Source organism: Colletes gigas, unplaced genomic scaffold (assembly GCF_013123115.1).
Source record: "Colletes gigas isolate AHSC1104 unplaced genomic scaffold, ASM1312311v1 Colletes_gigas_Sc00001, whole genome shotgun sequence".
In the NCBI taxonomy this organism is placed as follows: domain Eukaryota; kingdom Metazoa; phylum Arthropoda; class Insecta; order Hymenoptera; family Colletidae; genus Colletes; species Colletes gigas.
Genome location: NW_025106630.1, coordinates 8,277,177 through 8,297,509, shown reverse-complemented (window position 1 = coordinate 8,297,509; position 20,333 = coordinate 8,277,177). Strand labels below are relative to the sequence as shown.

Genomic DNA, 20,333 nt, shown 5'->3' with positions numbered 1-20,333 from the left:
TTGTATAATGTTAGTATTCTTCTTCGTCTTCGGTATTGGCTGCATCTTCCTGTACTTCACGATAATCCAGTTCTAAAGCAGCCAAGTCTTCTCTGGCTTCTGCAAATTCACCCTCCTCCATACCTTCGCCGACGAACCTACGATGATTCGTTTATTTACGATTGCATAATTTTACGTTGCATTTAACATTGCCCCGAAGACCAAAAAAATTGGATCTTTCAGAAACTGTATTACAGAATTTGTATCAGTTTAACTAAGATGCTTGGATAAAGGATAAGGAAATGTACCAGTGAACAAATGCTCGTTTGGCGTACATAAGATCGAATTTATGATCAATTCTGGCCCACGCATCGACTATCGCAGTGGTATTACAGAGGCAACACACAGCTCTTTCCACTTTCGCCAGATCACCACCTGGTACCACAGTGGGTGGTTGGTAATTTATCCCTACCTGTACGAAATTTAAGTATCAAACATATTCATTACTTAATTTCGTCGAATATTTTTTTTTTTTTTTTTTCGATAATTAACCTTAAAACCAGTGGGGCACCATTCGACAAATTGAACGTGTTTCTGTCTTTTAATCATAGCGATTGCTGCGTTCACATCTTTAGGAACGACGTCTCCTCTGTAAAGCATGCATACGGCCATATATTTACCCCTACGCGGATCGCAATTCACCATCTGATGATTCGGTTCGAAGCAAGAACTCGTTATGTCCGCTACCGAAATTCTTTCGTGGCCAGCTTTCTCGCCCGACAAAACAGGAGCGTACGTTGCCTACGAAAAGTACGTCAGAAATACTAGTTTAAATCAATGACGAGCAATTACCTACGTTGTAAATAAAAATTTCATACTATAAATTAACAATTTAAACGTAAATAAACTATGATTTTCAAGTTTATGTTTGCTCGTTACTGGTTTAATTAAAACATGTCCCGAATACACGAAGACGCTGTACAATAAATTAAAATGTTTGTTCTGTTCTGTGATATCTACTAGGTGATCCTGGTAATTCTACCATTCTTCCACGAGAAGAAGGCACAGCGTGTTCACATCCCCGTTCCTGTAGCAATCCGCCGACTCACAGGTAATTGGTCGAAAACGGTGACGAAGATCGGTGACAGCCAATCAGGGGACTGCAGCAAGAGTGGGGATACAAACACGCTGCGACTTCCTCTCGCGGAGGGACGATACTAGGAACACCTACTGGACATTGCAGAACAAAATTCTTGTTGGACAGCGTAATTGCCTCATGGAGAATTAGCAGGATTGCTCGATAACTTACAAGAGGAAAATGAATACGCGGATAAGGCACTAAGTTCGTTTGGAATTCGGTGAGGTCGACGTTAAGAGCTCCATCGAATCGTAAACTAGCAGTGATAGAGGAAACGATCTGACCGATTAAACGATTTAGATTCGTGTATGTCGGCCGATCGATGTTCAAGTTTCTCCTGCATAATTCGTAAATAGCCTGCGAAAGATGGTCGATCATTAAATCGTTATAAAGAATCGTACCGCTATAATTGAACTTATGGAATCGCAGGTATTGGACGAGGGTACGAACTTGATTATCAACTATGAAGGCCACCTCGCAATGTTCTAAAGTTGGATGTGTGTAAAGAATCGCGTTGTATGGCTCCACGACGGCAGTCGATACCTGCATAAATCGTGATAGTTTTAATACGCTCGATATTTGCTATTACTGACGAATTACGGCCCCATACAGCACGGAACATTGGAAAAACATGGCGGAAATATTTTTGTGGATGATTCGAAATATCTGATAGCATAATGGACTGTAGCTAATTCGATGTTCTGCTACGGTTGATTCTACGTCAACTTAACATAAATACAGCTACCTTAAACAGACTTAAGCCATACGGCACACATCAATATTAGTGTGTTGTTTGACCTCTGAAGAAGCTAGAGTTGCAGTATTGGAAAAACGTCGGAATACTTTCCTCAAAGGACTTACACCCGGAAGTCTTAATCAGTATCAACTATCAAATATCTTATCACTTTAGGTGTCATATTTGTATTATTATCGTAAACGTAACTACAGTATCGCGACACCTTATTAATATTTTCCTTTGTTTGATATGTTCCGTGGTGTATGTACGAGATATTTAACTTGCATTACACAAACGTGAAACAAATTATGTTGCTTCTTTACCTGCGGCGCTGGATAAATGCTAAACGTTAATTTACTTTTCTTAGGATAATCGGCGGATAATCTTTCCATTAGCAGACTGGAAAATCCTGATCCTGTGCCACCGCCGAACGAATGAAAAATTAAGAAGCCTTGTAAACCTCTACACTGATCGGCTAGTCTGCGAATTCGGTCCACAGTGAGATCAACGATCTCCTTTCCTGAAAATTAAGGCTCGCTAATTTAGACAAACGAAACGGAAAAATTGCAGCTTTCGTATTATTTGAAGTTCTATCGGTCTTATTGGAAACCCCTATAGAACGGCGGAAATCCGAATAAAGCGTACCTATCGTATAGTGTCCGCGTGCATAATTATTTGCAGCATCTTCTTTCCCCGTGATTAACTGTTCCGGGTGAAATAACTGCCTATACGTGCCCGTACGAACTTCATCTAAAGTACCATCGAGACATTGTCAATTGAAAGTGATAAATCATCGTTGAATGAAATTCAAGTTTCAAATAACAATTAATTAACTTGCCTACCACCGTTGGCTCAAGGTCAACGAAAACAGCTCTCGGTACATGCTTTCCCGAGTCTGTTTCGGAAAAGAAAGTATTAAAAGAGTCGTCCCCGTGACCGACAGTAGTATCAGTGGGCATCTGCCCGTCCGGTTGAATTCCATGTTCTAAACAATACAGTTCCCAACAGGCGTTACCCATTTGCACGCCCGCCTGTCCAATGTGAATTGATATGCATTCCCGCTGTAATAATTTGTAAATAACGTTGTCCAGTAATTTCAATATGTTTAAGTAACGGTAGAATTCTATACTTGTAACAATTATAAAACGTTAGTAGTTCTCTACTGGGGTAACTTGTGCTGTACTATCCAATATACAGGGTGCTCGGCTACGTCTAGGAAATATTTTAATGGTAGATTCCAGGGGCCAAAATAAGACGAAAATCAAGAATATCAATTTCTTAACTGAGGCTTCGTTAAAAAGTTATTAAAAATTCAATTAAAAAATTTCAAATCATTCTGAAAAAATTATTTTTGGTTGCGGGGCTCAATTACAATCATTTTTGGTGAATAGACATAACCCCGAAATCCTACGCACTTTCGAGAAAAAAATTCCTTACCGAAAATGTAGTGTCTGACCATACATTGACATGTTTCCCTGAAAATTTTCGGCGAAAAAAAAAAACAATTTCAAATCGTTCTGGAAAAATTATTGTCGGTTGCGGGGGTCAATTTCAATCATTTTTTATCATTAGACATACCCTCGAAATCTTACCCATTTTCGAGAAAAAAATTCGAGGTGTGAAATTTTTCGACAAAATTGAAAAATTTCAAATCGTTCTGGAAAAATTATTTTTGGTAGCTGGGGTCAATTACAATAATTTTTGGTGAATAGACCTACCCCCGAAATCCTACCCACTTTCTAGAAAAAAATTCAGTACGGGCGGAACTTTAAACGTTAATAACTTTTTAACGAAGCCTCCATCAATAAATTAGTATTCTTGATTTTCGTCTTACTTTGGCCTCTAGAATCTCACATTAAAATTTTTCCCAGGGTTGATCGAACACCCCGTACGTATATTGACTATTTTTAATTAATCAGTTAGTTCAGCGAGATTTTAGTTAAAGATTAAGAAATTTAAAAGAACAGGAAAGTCGTCATTGATTATAGTAACATACCTTTTTTGCCATTTCAGTAATAACTAATTCCTTGAATTAATATTTGTTATCAACGGGCACAGAATATAGTTTGGTGCGCGCATAAAACTTATTTATATTTACTTAAATGTTACGCCGATATTTTAATTCACTTTCACTTCTATATTTTTTTATTACTATAAAACCAATCATTAATATTTAACTGTACTTCTCTTCTTCATCGAACAAGATTCGAAAGATTGAATTTATGTAGCTACATTTATCTTTGTACAGGAGTTTTATTCAAACGTTTACGATAAATCAAAAGACATTTTACATAGAAAAAAATTTTAATTAACGCCTTTCCGTTGGTAAAGCAACACCTGAAGGGTCAAGCTGACGCTTCGACGGCATTTACCGACAGCGTCTTTAAACTAAATAAGCTGTCACTCAACAAGGAACGATTACGAACTGACATGTCGAAATTCCATCGACATAAAGCGATCTTATACCTGTCAGTAAGTTGTAAAGCTTTATCACCTTGACCTACCAATGTTATCAATTAATAATTTAGCTGCGTTCTGAAAAAGAACTAATAGTCGTACGTGGTCATAACCGTAGGATAGATTTGTCGTCGTGCCTAGACACAGACAGTCAGTCCAGAACAAAATGGCGAGACACTTGAAATAATTACTATGTTAAATATTATTAGCAATAATAATTTCAGAATGATTTTACCTAAATGTCTTATTACTAAGTTCTGTGGTATAACAATGTTGTTATTTTTTTTAAAACAAAACGATATATTATATGTATTATGTCATACAAGTTCACGCCGCGTTTTGTACTAACTTAAGGGAGTATTCTAATTTTGCAGAATATGTAAATATACATATAAAATGTCTTATCATTTTGTCTCGCACTGTAAACTCTTCCGATATATCACATTCTCTACACATACAACGCTAAAAATCGATTTTTATGGGTTGACATACTGTAACCATAGTAGCTTGATCGAACATCGTTAGCTGTACGGCGCAATTTTACAATTTATAAATAAAAAAGGAATTATTTTTCTACATGGTATACTGCTACATATACATATTGTACATTTTATGTACGTAAAATCAAGCAGAATGTAATTCGTTTCTTATGGAATTCATCCGATTTGATTTTTCATTGAAATTTCTTTCGATAACGAACATATTACGAACATTCGTTTTACCAAATCGTCAATGGGTCGAAATAAAAAGAGAAAAGCACCTCGAGCATCGAAAATAATTACACTCGAAAGATTTAAATTTATATTCGATATTCAAGCGTATTAAACTCTTGCGCGGACACGCTGCTTCGAAAGTTGAAAATCGATTTACAAGTTTGTAAAATATTTATCGGGTTCTAATGTCTCGACTTCGGCAATTATTTTACACAGGATTTACTATCGACAGTTCTTCAATCGGTCGATAGAGATAGGTGGATACACAGTTCATTCTAATTTTGTTACACATGATAATATCCAGCTATACACGATATCGCAATTACATAGTTTTACATTGCAATTTACGAACTATTATCTAACATTGTAACCGCTGCGCGGAAGTTCTACTTGACCAATAATAATTATGACAATTAATGCGATTTATGTCGATCTTCCTAGATAAAAAAATTTCAAATTTATATTATTTCTTTTTAACAAAAAGTGTTTTATTTTAAACTCGACCAAATGAAGCTATTCCTGTTTTGTTTAATTATAATTTATAAGTAAATTATTCCTAGCATAAAAACATCAACGCAAAATAAACAAAATTACTCACCATCGTTGTTTGTACGAATACTCGAGAGTAGCAATGTATCAGGACGTACTACGATTCGACTACTGTCTACCTTAGCGGACAGTCATATCACTATGATGCGCCATATTAATACTTGCAGATATACATATAATATCCATTCTAGTCTTCGCAGGCGACAAATATGATGCTATAGTAGTATTAGTGATAACTGATATACAGGGTGTTCGGTTAACCTTGGGAAAAATTTTAACGGGAGATCCTAGAGGCCAAACTAAGACGAAAATCAAGAACATCAATTTCTTGACTGGGGCTTCGTTAAAAAGTTATTAACAATTAAATTAAAAAATTTCAAATCGTTTTGGAAAAAATTATTGTCGGTTGCGGAGGTGAATTACAATCATTTTTGGTGAATACACATACCCCCGAAATTCTATCCAATTTCTAGAAAAAAATTCGAGAAGTGTAGTATACGAAATTTCTATTAGAACACATGCAATTCAATAACAGTAAGAATCTGGCAGGAATTAGGTCGCAAATTAACGCCATAGTTCTAAAGAGAGTCTCATTTCTTTTTAACTGAATATATTTCAGTAATTTAAATCTATATAAAATACAAAAATTAATAGTAAAAAATATGTGTACATATATGCGTAGTATTTCACGATTTTTAGACACTTCACTATTTTTTATGCCCCCTTGGACTGGAAAGAGTAATTAACTTTACCCTACGCGGTGTTTTATTAGAAGCGATTAAAGGTACTTCCGTATTTTTTGATGTATCCTTTGCATTTACTTTTGCGATTTCACTAGTACTCTCTTCGGTATAAACTAATTGAATATCTTCAGTTTCTTCGGCTTCTGCTTCGTTATTTAATTTTTTTTCTTGAATAGTAGTATCATTTAATAATTTTTTATTTTCATCTACTACATTCTCCGGGTTATTGGAAACACTTTTTACTTCGCGCACGGTATCGATATCCATTGCGTTACTATCCGTGTTAATGATTGGCAAAGGATTTTCAGATATTTTTTTAGTACTACTGTTCGATACTGGAGACCGTTTAGAATTTTTATCAAGGGCAAGTTTTACTAGAGTATTATTTTCACTTTTATACTCATCACCTAGTTCACCTTTTTGAAAGTGTATTATAGAACAGTAACCATCTGTTGAAGATGCTATTAAAATTTTACCATCGCTTGACCTGTGAAACAATACATTCCTTACGTTTTCAGTTATGGATGGACTAAAGGAAATAAAAAATTGAAACAAAGTGGAGAGCGAAACAAAATTAACTCCGCATTTAACGTGTTATCAAACGTACTTCAACTCGAACCTTGCTAAATCCTGTTAATGTTTTCTTTATTATGTTATACCTTTTCTTGACTCGATCAGTGATTAATTAAAAAATATGCTACCTGTAACTTTGAGGGTAAAAAGGGTAAAATGATTGTTACTTACCATGCAATATCAGTTAATCTAGTATAATGAATATTGGATATTACAGCAATTGGTGAAATTTGCTGAGTATCGTATATTAATACAGAATGTTGTGTAGCAACAGCAAACACAATTCTATAAGGTAATGTTATCACAGATTCCGGGCCATTCTCTCGCAATTTAAAGTAAATAGGACAACATCGAACAGCTATAGTGCATTCATCCAAAGAGGGTAACAACATAAGAGGTCTGAAAACCATACAATATATCAAATTCATTATATCAAATTCATTATATAAAATTATATAGTAAATTAGTAAAAGAAGCTTACTCTTTCAAATTGTGTCTTGAAAAAATTATTGTTGCATTTGATATCCTTTCCGTAGTTTCTACTGGCTCGATTATACCAGATGGTACGATAATTAACATTCCGTCTAATGAAAATGTCAATCTTCTAAAGAATGATTTAAAGGTATCGTCATAAAATAGTCGGACTGTTTTATCTTTTAGCGGATGGTTGGTCAGTGTTGGAATTTTAGCTTTATAAACTCGTTGTACGGTTTTCTTAGTATTTATATCAATTAAACGACACATCCTAAACCACGTATCATAAATTAAATATAAAGGAATGATTTTAAACATGTAGATAAAAAAAATTTCACAGATATACCTGTCTGTACTTATTGTGCATATATATTGATTGCATGGATCCCAGGTAACTCCTTGTACGAAACCTTTATGATCGGACAATATAGCCATGGATCTTCCTTTGTGTACGTCCCACAGAATTGCAGTGTTATCCACAGAACCGGAAACTAACATATTAGAATCCGGTGACCAACTGATATCATAAACATCTTCAAGATGCCCTCTTAAGACTTTCCAAGATACCCATTGTTCTTTACTTTCAGTTTCATCAAGAATGTGAAATTCGCAGTCTTCCTTTTGTTTCCATAAAACAATGGTTGACTCTGATAATAAAAGTGTGTTTAAATTTCAATCGGTTTCCATATAATCGATTAAATCGTGTAAGTACAAACCATCGTCCCCCGAAGCTAAAATATCTGTCGATGGTGAAAACCGTACTACGTTTACCGCTTTTTGATGTCGCTCTAAATCTGTTACGCATTTTACCGTAGCTCCGCCTCTTTCGTTTATTGTTAAGTGCCATATCTGATTAAAATAAACGGTAGTTTTACATACATTCTCGTATAAAATATTCGACGTACGAATTATATGTAGAATATTACCAAGACGTGCGAATCGGCACCACCGGTTGCAATCCGCCAGAAAATTTCACCTTTCGGTGTTTCGTAAATTCCAACTTGTACATCGATACTTAAAACTGGATCTCGATTGTGCCATGAAATTTCGGGAGTCGTGCACCACATAATTTTACACGAAAATCTAATGCCGCTACGTAAAACTACAGTAATAATAACAAAAAGATCGATCAATGGCTAACCTTTTCCGAGTGTCACATTTCCCGCCAAAAAAATATAACATTTCTTTTTACACGCAATCAATATTATTACATAGCAAAATAAGCAACGTTAAAGTTACAAAAATAACGATTAGTATTTTCTTGAAGAAATGCTAAATATCAATATATACATTGTCTCGTTGCGTTTATAAAAAAAATTCAGACGTAAGGAAATAGATATTATTGTAGCATTCAGTATTTCCCTTTACAGTTTCTTTTCTCTCTTACTAAATTTGCGACACTAGATCCCAAATTTTATGAAAGTTAACCATGCATTATTGTACAACCACAGACGAGGTATACGAATAGACCTTACACCTTATGAACTTTCGTGGCCCAATCTAACTGCCATACCGACCTGAAAATTTGAGGGTGATTTTAGCGCCCTCTTCTCATGGATGGCGGTCAGTTGAGAAAGTATTCACTGAATTAGTGTTGATAGGGAAACAACTATAGTGTTTGCGTAAATACATGTAAATTGACTATGGAAGAATTGAAAATGGTAATGGGTGAAAATCTACTTGTATACCTCGTAGCAATACTTTAGAATCTTTGATGAATCGGTGAGAATCAAAACTAACCTAGCGAAGAAGCTCTATATTTATGGATGACCTACGCAAGGCGGATCGCAGCCAATTTGCTAATATTATTTAGTTTTTAATTAATAACTGCATAACCCAGCTAAGAGCGATACGATTATTAATTAAACGTTAAATAATATTACCCAGGTCTCACCACGTGGAGGTTTGCTGCGAGTGGAGACCCAAAGGGAGGTAGATGGAACTTGGATTCCATTCATTCCATCGATCTCCCTTTTGCAATTTTACAATCTGAATGACTATACTAAGAAGACAGAAGGAACCAAAGTCCCTTCGATCTTCTAGTTTAGTCGTGCCAGGCAATTATTTTGTTTAAAAAGAGGTGAAGCTAAATTATAGGAGATGCGATGCAAGAAAAATGGGCCGAAAAAATATACTGGGTGAAAGGTCTACTCTTATACCTGGTCTGTGGTACAACTCGTCTCATTTGCGTAATTCACCCTAAATAAAAATCAGCCTATACCCCCATCTGTGATAGAATACGAAGTTGCTCGCTTTCTATTTTACCGCAACTAGCGCTTAAATCTTATTCCATTGTGAATCGATAACGTTGAACATGTCACAAAAGTAGTATAGGAATTCGCCAACCATCGCTACCTCTCAAATCGTATAATACAATTTGTATTTAATAATTCTACTTTGGTCTATCTTATATATCGTGTTTACGGTTGGTACGTGTTGAGTGGTTGCTGTGATTGTTCAACGGTTTCTTCAAATTAAAATCTGATTTTGAAGTTGTTCTTTGGATGTACAATTGTTTGTCTATTTAATCCGACATAATTATACATCTTGAATAATTCATGAAATTTCGTTTATATCATTCTATCCATCTTCATACGGAAAATATTTTTAGGTACATATACATATACATATACATACATACATACATACATTTATATATATATATATATATATACACACACAGTTGCGATCGTGAAACGGTTATAGCAAAAACAACAAATATAATTTTCATACTCTTGCTTTGAATGCATCGTTTAAACAATTTGTTCATGAAAGTATTTCATGTGAATATGTTTATAGAAAATGCCGAAGTCGAAAGAATTCGTGTCAAGCAACGACGACAGCAGCGATGAGGTATTTCATTAACATCATGAAACATAACGTTTATTTAACATTTTTTTAACGTATCTCGATCATTTTTAACTATTTGTGAATTTCGATGTACTAACTCGGTATAACGCGTACATTTTATTTATTAGGAAGTAAAGCCAAAGAAGAAGAGAGAGGCTGAAGGTAAAGATGAAAAAGTGACCAAGAAGCCGAAAAGGGAATCCGACGAAGATGAAAATACTGTCTGGGATCTTGGAAATAAGCGTCAGGTTACTGTGCGACAATTTAAAGGAAATTTATACGTCGATATTAGAGAAATGTATTACGATAAGGATAAGAATTTAAAACCTGGAAAGAAAGGTATTAAAAAGTATCTTTTTTGTTTTTATAAAAAATTAACTATTCGAACGAATAAACAGCTAACTATAAAAGGATTTATTTTCGGTACAGGGATCTGTTTAAACGTGGACCAGTGGAGGAAGTTACTAACAGTCGTGGAAGATGTAGACAAAGCTGTTAAATCTAAATGTTGAATTCATCATAAACAAATACACTTCGAAGAATTGTCTATTATATATCTTTCAGGCGTCTATTATTTGTAAACGAAATATATTCATATAGCTATCTGTACACTCGTTCTATGCCCATTCAGAGTCAATATTTTTAATAAATATTACTGTTTTCTACGTCTGCTGCTTGCTTTACGTGTATATATATTCGAATCGGACTTTAATATATTTCCAGGTGAAAGGAGGATAATAAGATTCAATTTGGCGATATTGCATAATAAGTATTAAAACCTATACTCAGTTTTCTTAATTGATAATTTTTTCAAGTTTCAAATTGAATTTCGTGGGAGTCCTGAAAAGTTCCAATAAAATTCAATTCCTATCAGTTCATGTTTTCCAGTTAATTCTAAAACATCCTCTAATATTCTACGTATAACATAACTCAGTTCAAAGTAAAATAATCTCTTAAAATATAATAATGTATATAACATTTACTGTATGTACATTAGTCGTATTTTAATGTTTTGTACAACGTTAGAGAGCTAAATTTTGTGCTCACGCTGGTCCGTGAACGGATGTTAAAAATTTATCCAGATCCAAGTTGCTCAATAATGTTTTAGGGTCAGTCGTATACTGTCGTTTCTCAATCTATAAAACAGAGCGTTATTTAAATTTCCAATTTCGTGAACGAAAATACAATACGGGAATAAAGAAAATTACATATACCTGCTTACTTTCTTTCGTTTCCGACAATTTCCTTTTCGATACTTTTCCCGTGCAATTGTCTGAAATTAATCTGTCTTTAAATCGATAAGTCGATGCTTTTTATCAGGGTCGTGGATTACTTTAATAAGCTAATTACCTTTGTCAATTTCTCTGGTTGCTTTATCGATCTTCGACTTTTTCTTATTATCCTGCTGCGCTTCGTTTTTCTTCTCGTTGATCGCGCAAGTTTTAACTGTGCCCTTTTTCACTTTGGGCGTAAGCGGCTTGTCGAGGGGCGTCGATGTAGCTAAAGGCTTGGCATGTATATTTTTCATCGTTAAATTGCTAAGAAATGCTTTGTCGTACGATCCATAGATATTTTCATTTTTCATGGGCGACCTCTTATTCGTGACCTTTCTCCTTGGTAGAAGATTGAATATCTCCTCGTAATCGGTGGCCGTCATTACTTTAACGCACTCGTCGTAACATTGATCGTTGAAGACGATGTTTATTTGAAATTCCAATTCGTGGCTGCTGTATCTTCGTCTTCGTTTTTTCAAGGGCGCGTTGTCGTCGTACAGAAAATGATACTCCACCGAGTTGGGTACAGACGTTACGTTAAGGTTTGTTTTACAATGGTTTTCCTGGCCGTGTTCAAGCATTCCCACATTATCGTTCTTACATGTGGGAACGAGCTGCAACGATTGAAGGACACGCGATAAATTCTTGGGATTATCCGACTCAACATTCTTCGTAGACGATTTAGCAGCATCGTTGGATAGTTTAGGCGTATCCACGATATCGTGTATCCCCTGATTGGTCGAAAACTTTATCGTATTAGATGCTTTCTGATCATTTTCTTCGTCGCTGAACAAATCTCGTCTCACTTGGTCCACCTTCAATTTCATTATGTTGTTCGTTTTACCATTGTAACTTGGGTACTCCTTCGCCTTGCGTATGTTTTTCTCGTTATAATTATGCTCGTTCCTTATTGCATCGGACTTCCTTTGTTGCGAAGTGATATCGTTAATCGTCTCATCGCCCACGGATTTTCTCCTATCCACATTGTGTTCTTTCAGGTCGTGTGCACTATTTTCTTCGGTACCGATCGTAGCATTCTTCGCTTCTGGATTTTCTGTTATTTCCAACTTCGATACAATTTCCTTTTCCGTGGTGATCAGATTGCAAATTTTATTTTCCGAATCGAGCGCGTCTGAACTCTTTTCTTGAACCACGCTGATCTCAACGTTGTTGGCAATGTCCTCGACCAACGCGACGATAACTTTATCCGATTCATTCTTCTGTGCAGTTTTTATCGACGAAATATCATTACATACAATTTCCTCGTTATAGTTTCCTTTATTCTGATAACGGTCGCTATTCGTGGATGAATTTTTTATCACCGCATCTGTACTTTCGTTATTATTATTAGCGGATTTCTCCACGTTCTTGTTTTCCTTTCTTTTTCGTTTTTTGTTAATCTGATCACCGCTCGCCTGGCCAAACTTATTGCTCTTTCTCCTCGGATTAGCATTACTTTTACCTTTCAAAATAACACGTCCTCGTTGAGATTTTCCACCAGTCAAGTTGCCCTTCGGATTTACTCTGAACTTGGACATCATACGTTGACGTTTCGTCTCCAATTGCACGGCTAATTTTTTATCCGTGACCGGAGACGTTTGTTCCTTCTGCAAAACGGAAGAACATTTTACGGGTTTAACGGGCGTCAAGGTGACGGAAGTATTTAATCTCGTGCGTTGTATGCTTATTATCTTTGGTTTTTGTTTTACTTTCTTTCCCACGGAATTTTCCAATCGCTGGCCTTCATCCGACTTCGACAATTTTCGATCCTCCGAGCTTATGAACGCCGCGATCTTCGAAGACAAATTTGTCAAACTTTCCACGCCGCTTTTTGTACTGTTAGGAGTCTCCGAAATGTCCGCCTCGTTTAATAAAGTCTCATCTTTCGCGGGTGTCTCCGTCGTATCGGCCATTAGTTCCTCGTCGGTTTTTACTATCGAAAATACTTTCAACGGCGAGGACTCGCACTTTTTTAAAGCGGCGATCGTTTCTTCCGTATACGGTACATCCGCCGTCTTTATTTTCAATTCTACAAAATCATTTTCCGCGATCACCGTCCTTACAGCATGCGTGTCTTTTCGCGTCGAATCGTTGCTTGTATCTGTATATATTTGATTTGGGATTCTGTTGCATTTCTTGCTGGAGAGCAATTTCTCCGGTGAATCTCCGATGCTCAACTTATTCGAGGAAACGGACGACGACGACGAGGAAGACGACGTCGACGACGACGATTCGGAGGAGGAGGACGTGGACGAAGAATTGGACGAAGACGATGTGTCGCTGTCGTTCGATTTCTCGTCGTTGTACAAAGATTTATCGTTATCAGTTATCGCACACGTACGTTCCATAATGCCGTCTTTGTTATGGTCGATCTTCGACTTTCCGTAACACGTTGAGGATTCCCGAGAGTTCGTTGATATTTTCAGCTCCTTCACCGCGTCTTCTTTTGGCAAATTTTCTTTGATCACCTCGAACTGCGTTATTTCCAATTTCGCGGACACGCAAGCTTGATAGGCGTTCGCGGAGTCGGTAACGTTGTTAGGTGTGCACTGTTTCGAGCTCTGCGAAGGCAGATCCGTCTTCGACTTCGATAATTTTTCCGAATTCTCGTTTTGCTCGGAAATAGGTTTGTAATAGGGGGAGCAGGTATTGAACGCATCCTTTTTCGTATTATCGTTGGTAGTTCCATCCGAATGCTTTGGAGTCAACGCTATGCAAGGTGTTGTTGGGAATTCTGGCGTGTTGATGAAACAACGTAGTTTGCTGGAATCTTCGCTACCCTTTATAAACGGCGTTACGTGGCTGCTAGGGCTAAGTAACCTCGGTGTCGGCGGCACGTCCGAAGAAGTTTCCAATTTCTTCGGCGTTTCCTCCAGATTTATCAACTCGGGCATCAGCTGTAACACCTGATGCGCCGTATCCACGGAGGCTTTCGTAAATTCGGAATGCTGCACGACATCCGTAGAAATATCTGTAGAAAATTCTGAGCTAGATTTGTTCAAATTGGTTCTTAACGTTTTCAACTGTGCATACTTTTTCACGATCTTTTTCTCGACTACCGGTTTATCGTTCGCAGTTGTCGCGCCACACTTGCTCTTTTTCGACGACAATTTGTCGGCGTTCTTCTGCTCGGAAACATTCTGCGACTCGCTGGCATCGCAGGCTCGCAAAGTGTCCTTTTGAGTATTAACAGAACTATTTACCGCGTCCGCTAAACCTTTCTCATTTTCTATCGTCGCTTTCCGTTCACGACTATCCTTCGTCACGGAAATTTCCCTGTTTCTCGCTCTCGATGCACGCGAATTGTACCTGACCTTCCTCGACCTTTCCTGTACAGTCTTATCCTTCGTGCGTTCAGTTCTTTTTGCTTGCGACTTGCTTTTCCGACACTCCTTTTTCGCGGTGCCTTGCAACGCTTTCCGCAAGTCCGCGTCCCAAGTGTCTTTGCTAACCGTGGACGGTTTTGATTGGTTCGTGTCCTCGACGGGAGAAACCGCGTCAGTTTTCTCCGGAGGAACGTCGCCGATAATCACTCCAACCCCGTTGTACTTCTCCCAGCCACCGATCAGTTTGGGCATGGGGCTTCTCGTCGCTATCGGTGGGCTCGTAGGTCGACAAATTTTCGGCGAGCCTCTTTTAATTTTGTGCGTGGAGACCGTGGCCCCACCAAACGGCGGCGACTTGAACAGGGAAGTTTTACAGACAGATTTCGCATACTTGGACGATCTGGGTGAGAGACGAGCGCTCTCGTTCTCGCTCATCGACCTGTTCAACGCGGCAACTGCCTTCGTCGGAGTATTAAAATTAAGCGCCCTCACGTGATTGCTGCTCTTTCTTCTAGGCGTGGACAAGCTCAATCTGTGATTCTTTGATCTGCTCTTCAGTAAAGATCTCGGGGTACGTTTATGAATGATATCGGTATTTTTCGATGTTGAGGGACGCTGAACATCGGGGACGTTTACTTCCAACGGCGCGGCAATTTTTGAGACCGGCACGACGGTCGTCAAATCGATATCCGACAGGCTTTGATTTTTATTAGCCTTGCCGGAAGTGAATTTTACGTAGGGTGACAATCCAGTGCCCGATAAATGAACGTTATCGTCTATGTTTATCGTGGGCATGCTCGTGCCATCCAGCAACGTTCTTGCGCCATTTTCACTGTTGTAAAGGGTTATAGATTCTTTAGTGACAAATTTATTAGCGGCGGATGCAACGGGATTTGCAATCGATTTACCGATCGTCAGACTCTTCACCGGACTCTGAATAGTCGTGTTTTTCTGTTTATTGTTCGTTTTGTTACTCTTCCTTTTCTCATGCTGTTGCAACGTCGTGGGATTTGTTGGAACGTTCACAGTTTTTAAATACACTTTGCTTACAGGCTCTTGGGCGTTCGGATCTTTAGGCACGATGGGGACAAAACGGGAATTTGTGGCTGACGTTATAGAACGGTTTGATGGATAGGGTGTTCTCGTAGCCATCAACATATTGTTTATTTCTTCTTTCGAGCATACTATTAACGTTGGCGTCGTCATCAAATCTTCTTCGGGCGTGCAATTACTGTTTGATTCGCGTTTAAGCTTCGCTGATCGCGGTTGCTTCACTACCGATTTCTTTACCTTTGATTCTGCATCGTTGCTTTGAACCACCGTTGTATCGTTGTTATCACCCTTTTGATTATCGATACTTATCGATTTTACAGTTTCCTTATCTTCGTTCGGAGGGAGTTCCAATATCGGTGACTTTTTCTCATCGTCGACATCCACCGAACGCGTAACTTCTTTCGCGGTGTCTACGATCACTTTCTTATCGTTAGTCGGTTTGTTGATGATATTGGCATTTATTATACTCAACACTGCGGCGGCGTTTTGATCGTCCAAAGCACTGTATCCTTTTTCTTGATCTCGTTCGTCTTCGACTCGAACATTTTGCTGTCTGGAAGAACTGCGAAGTCTGTGTTTCAGTGGCACGTCCGCAGCACCTGTCTCTGTGGACGATTTCAGGTCCAAGATCGCAGGTGATTCCGGCGAGTCAATGTTCGTGATAATTTCAGACAATTGTTTTTCTCGCGGCGATCCATTCAGACATTTTGTTTTCGGTTTCACAGCCTCGACATCTTCGTCGGGACTTGTATTGTCGGTTTCCGTGTGTGGCCCGATCACTTCGTCCAGAAATTTCTCAAACACTGGATCAGACTCCGTTGCTTGTACTATCGATTTAATGGCGTTATTCAACTCGATCATAATAGAAGTGTTTCCTTCGCCGTTCACAGTGTCGTTTAAGGTTTCGTCTCTCAAAGATGTATCCGCAGGAAGTATTGCTTTGTTAATATTATCCGCAATACGTTCTTGTAATTCCGTACGATTCAAGAGCTCTTTCGTTAACAACTTGTGTTAAAAATAAAATCAAACGTTAGTCAAGGAATTATTAATTGTAACAAAACTTACTATGTTAATACGTACGCTCAGATTTTCTATAGGTTCATCGTTAGATTCTGATTCGGACTCGGGGGTGTCATATGGCGTGGTCTGGACTTCTACGCACGAGTAGCTCAATAATTCTTCCGTGCTCGTTGCCGTGCTACATTTCTCAAATGAACAGGATTTCTTCGCGCCATCTTCTTTGCATCCATTATCCGTAACAGCATCGGTTTCTAGATTCTGGACATCTTGATCGTCGCCTAATTTGATCGTTAAGAGGGAAGTCTGGTAAATTCGGATCAAACTGATTTTTGTGTGTGCATTTTGATCTTTAAGAATTTTAAATATTTTTACATGAAAAAAATTATGCACACTTCTTAAATACAGGTAGAAACCATACGATGAAATCCAATATAAAAGTATCAAAGAACACAAAAAATTGATGTCCAGGCTAAAATACTCTTTTAGACATTACCGAATACCATAACTTATTAGCGCGATTTACAACGTATTTATTTTCATTAAACAGACCTTGATGTTCCTGGTGTACACTATTGCATTTTTTCCCCTTATTTGTCGTAGAATATTCAGATCGATCGGATGTGTCTGTGTGACCAGGTAAACTTTCTAACAGAGTCGCTTCTACACTATCGAAACCTATTACTGTAACAAACGGTAATTGTTTATAAAAATTTTTATCCTAAATCAAACTGCCTTAGACATTACGACTTTCGTCCGTCCTTCAATGTTTTATGTTCTAATGTTACCTTGAGTGGAAGGCGATGCGGGTAGTTGAGACATATCCGATCCTGTTTTCGTACGTTTGCATCGTTCGCGATCGCTATTACTATGACGCCTCTTTCGACCACCACTACATAGTATTGGTGATCCATTGCTTATTTGAGAACTGGCCTGTAAGTGCGTACAAGTCATACAGCCAGCCGTATAACTCTAGTACGAATACTGCCATACAGTATTATTACCTTGATGATAGTTTTATCTTACCTACCTGCGAAGGAACATTGATGTTAACGACAAAACGTTGTCCACGAGTCTCTTCAATGAGAAATTTTAACTGTTCGAGCAAATCTCCACAGTGTTTTACCTGTTCACAATCTGCGATCTTGCTGAAACGCTCCTGTACTGTAGAAAACGTTATAAGTTTTTTTAAATTGAATATAATATAAAAACATATAAAACATATTTCAATGTTGTAAATTTCATAACGATATTTAAATTTAACACTTTTGCTTACTCGTTGCATTTATAACAAAAAAATTTTCTACTACATCTATCAACGACATTCCGCTAACTTTAGTACTAAAACGTCTTCCATTAGAAATTACAGTTCGACATTCTTGTAAATGCGGTGATGTCTCTAAAAATGTTTTAGCAGCTTCAATACATTTCTGGTCTTCAAGGTACCCTAAAATCAATTATTAATTAATCGTTTGAAATTAGATATGCGAGAATAACTTGAACACTGAACGCGTAACGCACGATTTTATGTATAAAACGATGTTTATTGTAACATCCATTTATTCGTTAATGTACCTTTAAAATTACATATTACTTATTTCGTGTTTCTAATTCACTGATATAAATAACACAACACAGTCCACGCGATACGCACTGTCAAGGCTAGTTACACCGATTTACATAAGTTACGCAAGTACAACAAAATTAAAATACATTCTAACGTTTTGTTAATAGAATCAGAAAATATTTGTGTTCCCGCCATGCAGCAGGTTATCGTAATGAGACGCTTAAAATCATTGTTGTGACACTCTTACCAAGAACTAATCGAGCTATCTCCGATGGCAATAATGTTTCCATAATGTTTAACGATCTTCGAGATTCAATGATATTATCAACAACTCGTGTATATTCTTGACATTATCGAAAAAAAACAAACGCATTCAAGAAATATCATAAAATGAATCTTGAACAATCTTGAACGGGGTACCTTCTATGAAACAATTTCACCAACATTAAAACCAAGAATACGATCCAAGATGTTGTTTTCCGGTTTTCCCTATATCAGTGGTTTTCATTCATGCATGATACATCGTAATATATGTACAGATTACAGAATTAAAAACTTGATGTGTTGAGGCAAACTGTTTTGCAGTGATTACTTTTTTTTTGCATCGACAGTTGTAAAAGTTATTGCAAAGAGATCCGTTTTTTTTAAAGGTTGAGGAAATTATATTGATAAAAGTATAATCGTCCATCGGTTAGTATTGTCCGTATAGTAGTAGCTATGTTTTAATCGAGCTTAAATACATAACAATACGGGACCTCTTGAATTGTATGTTTCGAATTTTTATAAACAACGAAAAAGTACGATAATTGGTACAATATTGTGTCTATAGATTCATAAATAATGGGAAGCTGGCAATTGGAGGTTGCAAAAATGATCTTATATATTTCATTTCCAATTGGAATTTTTCATTACTTCAATCAGATAGAGAATATTGAAGAAATGCTAATTAAGGAGAGAAACAAGTTCTCTCTATATACAAGCAAACAGCAGCACCAGGAATTTCAGGCAATGATTGAAAAATTTAATGCAGACAAGCAAATGGCAGAACTGAAACAACTAGAAAAGCAATACGAGGAAATTAGAGAAAGACGGTTAAATAATATTTAATTTATACATTATTATTGTATTTACTGATGAGCTGCAAATGTAAATTACACATACATTAGTATACCTTAGTTTTGTTATTCCTATTACTCATAGTTTGTTGAATTACTTGTCAATTAAACTTATGATAAACTTTTAGAACAATTTTGTACGTTGTAGTTTATACTAATTATCATTTATGTGCTAGTGTCAAAGATTACAAAATTATAATATGATATAATGAAAGTTATGCGCTGAAAATTAAATCAACTTTACTTTGAATATTAATCTGTTAAAATGTCTCTACAATCTATATAAATAAAATTATGACTGTGTAACTGTGAAATTTTTAAGCAATTTCAACTGAAATATACAGGGCTTTTCAGAAATACGTATAAATATTTAAAGAGCTGAATTTTCACATCGTAGTAACTAAAAAATGTCTTGTACATCTTACTTTGGGAATTATGGATAACCAAAAAGAAAATGCTTGAAATTTTCATCGCATGTTTTAACACATGCTCCTACACGCGTCGACATCCAATTTCACATTCGCTAGAAAATATCAGGCATGGTTTGAATAGTCTGAAATATATTTTGTATCCCTTTTTGCAGTCCATGTACATCATTTGATGAATGTTTGTACTTCTTTACCAGTAGACTTTAAATGACTCCAAAGATAAAAGTTATAAAGTTTCATTTTTTAAGTGCATGCTTTGTTTCTTATTTACGTTTAGTGACTTTGCTCAAATTGAGTTTAATGTGAGTTTTGCTCTTAATAAAACCCGCCAATTGGCAACA

At 36.8% G+C, this 20,333-nt stretch overlaps 4 protein-coding genes across 9 annotated transcripts; 1 reads left to right on the top strand and 3 right to left on the bottom strand.

Annotated features, from left to right (window-relative positions):
- Positions 1-10: 10 nt before the first annotated feature.
- On the bottom strand, positions 11-5,708 carry LOC122395683 (tubulin alpha chain-like). Of its 3 annotated transcripts, none has more exons than XM_043393473.1 (9): positions 5,622-5,708; positions 2,692-2,914; positions 2,499-2,603; positions 2,177-2,373; positions 1,568-1,660; positions 1,289-1,474; positions 532-780; positions 288-451; positions 11-137 (listed from the first exon to the last, which is right to left on the bottom strand). In XM_043393473.1, exons 1-9 carry the CDS (start codon positions 5,622-5,624, stop codon positions 11-13), a joined length of 1,347 nt encoding a protein of 448 aa, XP_043249408.1. In that variant the 5' UTR covers positions 5,625-5,708. The 3 variants fall into 3 exon arrangements, with proteins under 3 accessions (XP_043249408.1, XP_043249424.1, XP_043249416.1); XM_043393489.1 differs by lacking the exon at positions 5,622-5,708 and adding an exon at positions 3,850-3,864; XM_043393481.1 differs by having other exon boundaries at positions 28-137; positions 386-451; positions 1,289-1,660.
- A 571-nt stretch (positions 5,709-6,279) lies between these two features.
- On the bottom strand, positions 6,280-8,754 carry LOC122405070 (chromatin assembly factor 1 subunit B). The gene is made up of 6 exons (XM_043409560.1): positions 8,289-8,754; positions 8,079-8,211; positions 7,709-8,009; positions 7,370-7,633; positions 7,060-7,287; positions 6,280-6,802 (listed from the first exon to the last, which is right to left on the bottom strand). Exons 1-6 carry the CDS (start codon positions 8,427-8,429, stop codon positions 6,280-6,282), a joined length of 1,590 nt encoding a protein of 529 aa, XP_043265495.1. The 5' UTR covers positions 8,430-8,754.
- Positions 8,755-9,673: 919 nt separating this feature from the next.
- LOC122394761 (activated RNA polymerase II transcriptional coactivator p15) lies at positions 9,674-10,881 on the top strand. 3 transcript variants are annotated; one of them, XM_043391896.1, is made up of 4 exons: positions 9,674-9,787; positions 10,162-10,215; positions 10,341-10,551; positions 10,642-10,881. In XM_043391896.1, the coding sequence occupies exons 2-4, from the start codon at positions 10,165-10,167 to the stop codon at positions 10,722-10,724; spliced, it is 345 nt and encodes a 114-aa protein (XP_043247831.1). In that variant the 5' UTR covers positions 9,674-9,787; positions 10,162-10,164; the 3' UTR covers positions 10,725-10,881. The 3 variants fall into 3 exon arrangements, with proteins under 3 accessions (XP_043247831.1, XP_043247823.1, XP_043247814.1); XM_043391888.1 differs by having other exon boundaries at positions 9,688-9,791; XM_043391879.1 differs by having other exon boundaries at positions 9,700-9,973.
- Positions 10,882-11,096: 215 nt separating this feature from the next.
- On the bottom strand, positions 11,097-18,830 carry LOC122398133 (serine-rich adhesin for platelets-like). 2 transcript variants are annotated; one of them, XM_043397813.1, is made up of 9 exons: positions 18,697-18,830; positions 18,159-18,329; positions 17,913-18,046; positions 17,671-17,815; positions 17,435-17,566; positions 16,946-17,163; positions 11,563-16,870; positions 11,427-11,485; positions 11,097-11,348 (listed from the first exon to the last, which is right to left on the bottom strand). In XM_043397813.1, exons 1-9 carry the CDS (start codon positions 18,737-18,739, stop codon positions 11,256-11,258), a joined length of 6,303 nt encoding a protein of 2,100 aa, XP_043253748.1. In that variant the 5' UTR covers positions 18,740-18,830; the 3' UTR covers positions 11,097-11,255. The 2 variants fall into 2 exon arrangements, with proteins under 2 accessions (XP_043253748.1, XP_043253825.1); XM_043397890.1 differs by having other exon boundaries at positions 11,435-11,485.
- Positions 18,831-20,333: the final 1,503 nt, after the last annotated feature.

What these genes read in the sequence shown, in the direction of transcription:
- LOC122405070 (XM_043409560.1), bottom strand. Translation starts at nt 8,429, where the DNA reads ATGTGGTGCACGACTCCCGAAATTTCATGGCACAATCGAGATCCAGTT. An exon ending in GTGCCGATTCGCACGTCTTG is followed by an intron (nt 8,212 to 8,288) that starts GTAATATTCTAC and finishes TATTTTAATCAG; the next exon opens with ATATGGCACTTAACAATAAA. An exon ending in TCAAGACACAATTTGAAAGA is followed by an intron (nt 7,288 to 7,369) that starts GTAAGCTTCTTT and finishes TATGGTTTTCAG; the next exon opens with ACCTCTTATGTTGTTACCCT.
- LOC122394761 (XM_043391896.1), top strand. Translation starts at nt 10,165, where the DNA reads ATGCCGAAGTCGAAAGAATTCGTGTCAAGCAACGACGACAGCAGCGAT. An exon ending in ACGACGACAGCAGCGATGAG is followed by an intron (nt 10,216 to 10,340) that starts GTATTTCATTAA and finishes TTTATTTATTAG; the next exon opens with GAAGTAAAGCCAAAGAAGAA. An exon ending in TTTAAAACCTGGAAAGAAAG is followed by an intron (nt 10,552 to 10,641) that starts GTATTAAAAAGT and finishes TTTTCGGTACAG; the next exon opens with GGATCTGTTTAAACGTGGAC.
- LOC122398133 (XM_043397813.1), bottom strand. Translation starts at nt 18,739, where the DNA reads ATGGAAACATTATTGCCATCGGAGATAGCTCGATTAGTTCTTG. An exon ending in ACATCAATGTTCCTTCGCAG is followed by an intron (nt 17,816 to 17,912) that starts GTAGGTAAGATA and finishes ACGCACTTACAG; the next exon opens with GCCAGTTCTCAAATAAGCAA. An exon ending in CGCATCGCCTTCCACTCAAG is followed by an intron (nt 17,567 to 17,670) that starts GTAACATTAGAA and finishes CGTTTGTTACAG; the next exon opens with TAATAGGTTTCGATAGTGTA.
- LOC122395683 (XM_043393489.1), bottom strand. An exon ending in CCTTCATAGTTGATAATCAA is followed by an intron (nt 1,475 to 1,567) that starts GTTCGTACCCTC and finishes CATCTTTCGCAG; the next exon opens with GCTATTTACGAATTATGCAG. An exon ending in CGCGTATTCATTTTCCTCTT is followed by an intron (nt 781 to 1,288) that starts GTAAGTTATCGA and finishes TACTTTTCGTAG; the next exon opens with GCAACGTACGCTCCTGTTTT.